This window comes from Stegastes partitus, unplaced genomic scaffold (assembly GCF_000690725.1).
Source record: "Stegastes partitus isolate 25-593 unplaced genomic scaffold, Stegastes_partitus-1.0.2 Scaffold660, whole genome shotgun sequence".
Lineage (NCBI taxonomy): Eukaryota > Metazoa > Chordata > Actinopteri > Pomacentridae > Stegastes > Stegastes partitus.
Window position 1 is genome coordinate 376,203 of NW_007578391.1, and position 7,672 is coordinate 383,874.

General features: G+C 42.4%; 1 protein-coding gene across 2 annotated transcripts in view; it reads left to right on the top strand.

Moving 5' to 3' along the window:
• The first annotated feature begins 3,528 nt into the window (after window positions 1-3,528).
• Window positions 3,529-7,672, top strand: part of LOC103363459 (lipopolysaccharide-induced tumor necrosis factor-alpha factor homolog) — a 6,323-nt gene continuing 2,179 nt past the window's right edge. The window contains exons 1-3 of one of the 2 annotated variants that reach the window (XM_008290234.1): window positions 3,529-3,706; window positions 5,565-5,728; window positions 7,248-7,286. In XM_008290234.1, the coding sequence (XP_008288456.1) occupies window positions 5,581-5,728; window positions 7,248-7,286 (187 nt within the window). In that variant the 5' untranslated portion in view covers window positions 3,529-3,706; window positions 5,565-5,580. The remainder of the gene's footprint in view (window positions 3,707-5,564; window positions 5,729-7,247; window positions 7,287-7,672) is intronic. The other variant, XM_008290235.1, reaches the window with a different exon arrangement.

The following is a 7,672-nucleotide window of genomic DNA, read 5'->3' on the forward strand; positions in this document are numbered from 1 at the left end:
ATCGTCCCCTGCACCTCCTTCGCTCTGCGTTTCCAGATCAACTGATTGATTTCATGAAGGAGTCAAATGGAGCTCTGAGTCTGCTTTGTGCATGAGTTCACATAACACAAGGGATAAAGTACAATCATTTTACTGCATTGATGACCAGGTTCGCTCTGAAAGACCGTCTGTGTGACCGACGTGCTGTGAATCAATTAGAGCGACATGAGCCAGACATTAACGGGGTCACATGCTGCATATGTAGGATGCCACGCCGTTCACAGCGTGCTCTGAGGTAGTTTTTGTCTGCTTTCAGCATGCAGTCCAGAAAAGAGACGAGCAGATGAGCAAGAATAAAAAAAAGGCAGTTACTAATATTCTGTATTTGAAAAGAAGAAGGAAACACTGTGCAGGCAGTCGTGCTTTTAAAAGAGCTCACGGTATTGTTTTTTAAATCAAAATTCCTTTAAATGGTGTCAGAGGTGCCTCATGGGCTGATGGCAGACTGTAGCTATTAAAAACGCTAAATCAGTATTTGTGAAATTTGCAAAAGGTGTCTGCACCACCAGGGGTCAGCACACCTGGGGGTCCGCCCTCCCCGCTGCCTGCCTTGCATTGCACCCAATCCCATTGTTGGTCCTGTAGAAGTAAATAAACAAGGTGTCCCACAAGGCTCAGTTGTGGGACCGATGCTGTTCACTCTTTATTCAAATAAGAGTGTCTCCTCTACTGGTTGTAATGTACATCTTTAACCTGACGATAGAGCTTTGTGTACTGGTGCAGATGCTGTACAATATTCTGCTGTCAAAACCCTTCAGCACAAGTTGTGGTCAGTGAACATAAATTTGTCCTCAGTGCAGATGAACTTAAACACAAGATCTTAACTGGAGCCAGAAATATTGCTCATGACAATCTGGCCGTCTCTGGGAAAAATCTCTGACTTTGGATGAATAAGAAGTCGGCTGTTAGTTATCATGTGTTCACGTCAAATAACGAGTGTCTTTCATGGTAATAAATCATGTTTCTTGCTGCATTGTGGCGAATCACTTACTGAGGCGACTTTTCCATCAGTGCAGTGACGTTGTACACAACCTGCGTGTGTCACTGGTGACTTTTGAATCCTTGGACACTGTTTATCATTTTTCCGACTGATTTATAACTCGTAGTGTTGCTCCTGGGCGACCTTTGCTTTCTGTAGGGAGTGATAGACACTGGGTTTTATTTTTTTATTAGCCCCTTACTGTTTTTTTTATGGCCTTGCATTACATAATTTCTGCCTTTTAACAGTAGGCCATCACATCCAAATGATTGTTTTACTGAACTTGGAAAATCCAGTTGTACTCACCGTGCACTTGTAACCTGAAATAACCCACAGAAGTCAGTTCAGGTTTTCCATTTCATCTTGCTATCTTTGCCTTTTAATATTATTATTGTCATTCTTTTTATCCAAGTTTCTTAGTTGCGTGCCATTGAAGAAAGAAATACCCCAGTGTACTTGGAGTTTAAATCAAGTTTGGATGAACGAGAAGAAGCTAGTTTAGAATTCTGTTCCTACACTTTCTGTATGTATTTAAAAATTAGATGCGACTCGGAGACATCAGACTGATCTTTAGTCACACAGTGTTGTTTGTGTTCAGTGTTGTCTACAGATAATATAGTAAAGTACAGGTAATGAAACCTAGTGAGTGAAATGCACTCATCTGAAAGGATATTTAGGACAATTTAATTAAAGTGGCAGCAGTTCACATTACAGCTGGCATATGTGCATCCTTCTGCAGGTAACTGGTAAAGAAACAGCCAAAGAAATCATGATAAAAACTGATCAGAAGATTTGAGGGGTTTAGCATGTTAATCATTACTTGCGATACACAACAATCTTGCCTGTGAGATATTTCCATATTGCTGTCTGTTGAAGGTATAAAGTCTTAATGCTGTTGTTACATAAGGCGTCTGGTGGTCGTAAAGCTGCACCATCACGTAGCTGAAGCTGAAGCGAAGGTTTCTAATTTGGCAGCTTCAGCTCGTCCATCCTCACAGATCCTCCTCGTATTCTTCTTACTGCGAGAAAGAAGAAAGTGAGGGGATCTAATGTCTGAATAACGTTACGGAGTTATGACGGCCTCTAGCGATCCTGCATTAAACATAGACAGTCATCCATCCATTATCTATACACCGCTTAATCCTCACTAGGGTCGCGGGGGGGCTGGAGTCTATCCCAGCTGACTCAGGGTGAAGGCAGGTTCACCTGGACAGGTAACCAGTCTATCACAGGGCTACACTTAGAGACAGACAACCAAGCACACTCACATTCACACCTACGGACAATTTAGAATCACCAATTAACCTCAGCATGTTTTTGGACTGTGGGAGGAAGCCGGAGAACCCGGAGAGAACCCACGCTGCACGGGGAGAACATGCAAACTCCACGCAGAAAGATTCCGGTGCCCCGACCGGGACGCGAACCGGCAACCTTCTTGCTGCGAGGCAACAGCGCTAACCACCTGCGCCACCCTGCAGCCATAGACAGTCCTGCTCTTTGGATTTGAAGTCCAGAACTTTTGCCTGTCCAGCTGTGATGTGTCAGCGTGGCTGCGTCACATCTGCATTCCAGCTGCGACGGGTAATGTTCTCACCCCGTGACCTCTCGGCACCGTCCTGCCTGTCAGTAAACCTTGTGTCTCAGTCATGTGTTTGGTGATGGATGATTTACACTCACCGAAAGTCACCGAAAGTACGCGTGGAAGGGCATGCTTGTGCAGGAATTCACAAATACTTAGAGTTGTGAAGGAACATGACACTTTTCAGAGGAAAGACCTCGTCAGGATCTTACAAGAACACGTGACGGAATAAATAACAATTAAAAGGTCAACGGTATGCAGTTGCAACAGAACCATTCAGCACTACGATTTCCTCTTTTATTTCACTTCCACTTGAAATTCTGATTCTCACGGAGTCGTAGTGTTTTGCAAGATCACGAATGTGGGAGGTCGGGCACCGAAGAACACGTGGCGACGGCGCCAAAGAGGCTGGTATATGAATGAAAGAACTGCTGTGGAAAGTTATTATCTTTGTCTTTGTTTGTGTTTTTTTCCATTTACACTCTCACATATTTTTCATTCACCAAACTTAGACAGTTTAACCAGAACGCTGGGTGTAAGCAACAACAACAGACAAGAAGAACAAAGATGCTGTGGCAGCGGCAGGTTAATTCATATTGTTAAAAGCCAAAAAACACGAAGCAGCATCAAAAAACTTTATTCTTTTGTGCATTTACATGTTGTTTAATGCATAGACGTGGTTGCATCAGACTGGGGCTAATTACTGATACGTGACACTACGGTCAACAAAGAGCTCTTTGTCTTCTGTGCCCTTCTCTTTTCGCTCTGTTTGTTCTGTGTTTATACCCCTCACTGCTGCTCTGGTCATTATTTACATCATGTTGTTCTTTTTTTTCTTTGTTTTTATTTAATTTTCTTCTGACCGACTGAGTCACATGGAATAATGGGAGGAGGAAAAAAGGGGAGGGAGAGATCCCACAGTTACAGTCACTAAACTATATTGCAGGAAGGAAACACCGATTGTCCGTCCTCTGTAGTTTCGCAATCTCAATCTCGTGTATTTATTACTGCCCAGTTTATTCTGCTTTCACGGTGCTTCTTCCTCAATCGGGACCAGGCAGCTCCGGGAGAAACGTCGCTCTGCTCTTCCTGCTGATAGAAAGTCACAGGTAGGTTTGTTGGTATTTAGATAATTTTTTTACATTAAACGCCGCAAAATGAGCAGCTGTTGATGACATGTTAAAGTATTATATGTATAGAAATATATATATATACATATTTTGTGTTTTATGTAATGTGTGAACGTTGCAGGACAGAAGTCGTCTGAATATTCTGAATTGTTTTTTTTTAATGTCCGATGTACTTCTATTCCGATTTTCATCATGTTGTCAGCGTTTTAAAGCCACGCTGTGTGAACAAAACTGGGCGAGGCACAAATGCACTGGTTGCTCATCTGTGTATGTGGCTCATGTTGCTCTAATTGATTTAGAGCAGACTCACAGCGAGACACAGGAAGGCTGGCGGTGGCCTTAATGGGCCTGTTTACTATGAGAAAGTCTGACTGGCGTACTGTGTAGCACTGGTTCCTTATATTTTATCACAACTGGGAGAGAACTACTCCACAGCTGTTGATTCAGTGCATGACAAAACCACAGCTTTCAAACACATACACACACACACACACACACAATGCACCACACCTCTCCCACTAAACAAATGACCCACACAATAAAATCACTTCTTGTATATTTTCACTTTATGCGACTCTGAACTTCAGCTTCTACTTTTAGCTGCAGTTAATAATTATTTTGCAGATCAAGATGTTACATGGAAAGTATGAGGCTGTATTGTAAAAATGTGACGCACTATTGCAGATTAAAGGACTGATAAAGACAATAAAAACAAAACTTTGACCTCAGATATCAGCACAATGCTCCTTATATCATGAAGTGTAACATTCATAGGGAGCAATTTGGGGGATTTTACTTTTTAAAAATGGAGCTTTTTATGCAGTATTAGTTTCACTTCAGGGCATTTATTTCTATACTATTTTATCCTGTTATTACTTAAACAATGAAATCATTTCATTACAATGTATGTGGAACAATTTGACAATAATTAAATATGATTAAGTTAATTAATTATGAGTCTCTTTGGCTTTACAGGCCACAACAATGAGTTTCAGTTCAGCTGTTCGCTCTCTGCAACTTCTCTGTTTTGGTTCACTCTCACTTCTTTCCCAGTGGTTTCTTTTTGCTGCAGCTGTTTGCAGCAAAATAAATCACTAAGATCCACCTGGACACGACCTCAAGAGCCGGTAGAGACCAAAAGTAGAGGTACAGGAAGGTGAATGCTGGACCTACATTCTTCAGGTGGTCAGAACTGTTTGGCATCACTACGGTGACAAATTCATCATTTGAACTTGAAAAGCAGAAATTAGAAAATACTAAACTGACAATGACCTTAGAGGCGTGGCTCCTGTCAGCATTATCTCTCTGTCACAAGTTAATGAGTGTACAATTGTGTGTTTTAGAAACAGGATGTGAGCGTGTGTTATAGGTAGTAAAGGCTCCCTGGAAATACTTTGCATCTACCACGTTGTGTACTTTACTTCCCCCTAGCGGTCATGAGTTTAATCAAACAAGTCCACAAATAGCATTTGATCGGACATATGTATGAAAAGCTGTTGTAAGTTTCTGAACCCTCTTTTGCTTACATTTGATGAAATCCGTTTCTCTTCTTGATGCATTTTTAGTTTAATTTTATTTTGTTAGGTGTGACATGATGCATCAATGCGTCTTCCTGTTTCCACATAGCTCGTCACATATGACTCCATTGTGTTTGTTTTACCAGCAGAAAATGACACTGAGGTAGTGAAGTATGCATGCGAAACAACCCGTGTGTATCATTTTCACACAACACTGGAAAGCCAAGACGGGTGACGTTGGCGAAGCTTTTGGGATGAAACCTTCCAAAAAGCTATGCGTTGATCAGCTCGCCAAGCTTAATCCACATCTCTCGTGTTAGGTGACGACATCTGAAGATGGAAAAAGGAAACCCGCCAGTGAACGACCCATCTCCACCCTACCCCGACCAGCCCGCCAACTACGGGGGTACAGCGCCTCCGCCAGGGATGTACCCTCAGCCGGGCTTCCCCTCTGCAGGACCTCCTCCCGCTGGATACCAGTCAGGTCTGTGGTCTCTGCTTAAATATCTGTGGCACAAAACACCAAATGTGCCGATAGAGACATATGAAGGTGTTTGGTTGATGGAGCTATCTGTTATCTGCTCACCACTGAATGGAAGGAGACGGAGATGGAAATGTGAGAAACTGAATTACCTGCTAAGCAACAGTAGGGGAGAGTGGGGCAAGACGAGCCAGTTTTTACTTGAGGTGTCTTCACAGTGGGGGCATGACAGTCATGTCTGAAAATAAAACATGCACATATACTTCAGGATGTGGGGCATCCCTGGGAATAATTGGTTTTGGGTATAAAATTAACTGTTTTTAAAATATGGCTTTCCAAAAAAAAAAAAAAAAAGTGTGGGCTCAGCTTGCAAGAGGTGAATTGAGCCTTTGGAGAAACGTGTTGGGGTAGATTGTGCCATCGATTGTGTTGAAGTAAAACTGATATAGCATTATGAGGTGTAAAATTATCAAAGGACCACAAATTCAATACTACATGGCCTCTTAAAAGTTGTATTTAAAGATAAAACGCACACTTTTAAAGACCAATTTGCTTCTATAAGGCCCACAGAGGACAAAACATTTTTACAAAACTGGGCTTCAACTCAACCTGTAAAGGCTACAACTTTAAAGGCCACTTGTGTTCAGGCCAGAGGAGTTCATACAGAACAAAACCCTGTTCAACATCAACAGCGTTTACAACTCCAAACACCTGTTTTCTTCAACAAGGCCGACGGGCTTCACATTGTCAGAACAAAATCAAAAGAATAAAATTAACTGCAGTTCTCACAGAACTGGGTCCAACACAGAACATCCCACTTGTCTGGTACATTTGAAAGATTCAAATTTTGACCAAATCCACGACCATTCTCCTCCCACAAACTAGTCACCATGCCACAGATCCACACTGCAGAGGAATATAAACTCCCCTCTGGTGCTTCCCCGGGTTTTTGAGGTGTTGGTAGTTCCCTGATCACCTTCTTTCTCTGGATGATTCCCTCATCCTTCTCCTTGAAGGTGAAAATTGCCCTGCCAGTGGCTTAACTTTGCCCCGCCAGTGGCTTAACTTTGCCCCGGCCTTCTGGCTCAGCTAACCCCACTGTGGGTACAGTGTAGCTTACCAACGCACGGACACGTGTGTGAAATTGTTTCAGATGTCTCATGAAACCATCAACATTCGAAATGTACTCTGAACAGCAAAAACCAGTTTTGTAAACTAAAACGTGCTCACCTCTTACTCCTTCTCTTCACTGGGAGAGTTTAATAGATAGATGAATAATCTCGATGAGCCAAAATGCAACAACTCCAGTGTGGAAAACCAACTTGCAGTATACAGACATGACAACTCATTAGGAAATAGATGTCGAAATACAACATCCTGTCAAAGCCCAACTCCAATGAAGCACAACAGTTGTAATGGATTTCATGTCAAGTTTCATGCAAAGGCAGCTGTGCTTTGGAAGGTGAGTTCTGGAAGCATTCATCCTTCCCTGTCTCATTGATTTCTGTGTTTCATCTGACAGGTGTTCCTTATACTACCACCAATGTCTCATCTGTTACAGGTGAGGCATTCTGAACCGAGAAAACCCTTTGTGTCTTTGCACCATTTCTCAGGCCACATGTATGTACGCTGGGGGCGACACGCTTGGTTCCCTGCCAAGCTGATCTGAAGAATAGCTCCGTTTGTCGCCTCTGTGCTCGACAAAAAAGCCATTGTTGGGTGGTTTGAGAATCGCTGACGGATGCGTAGGGGTTTCTGTTTATTTATTATGTATTGTTTGACAGATCAGAAGAGATACAGCATACAGAGATAAACTGACAACAGCTGCCTGATGCAAGAGTTGTAGTGTTTCTGCTAATGTGCCACGCCTGACTCCAGAAGGGCTTCAATGAGATAGATAGATAGATAGATAGATAGATAGATAGATAGATAGATAGATAGATAGAT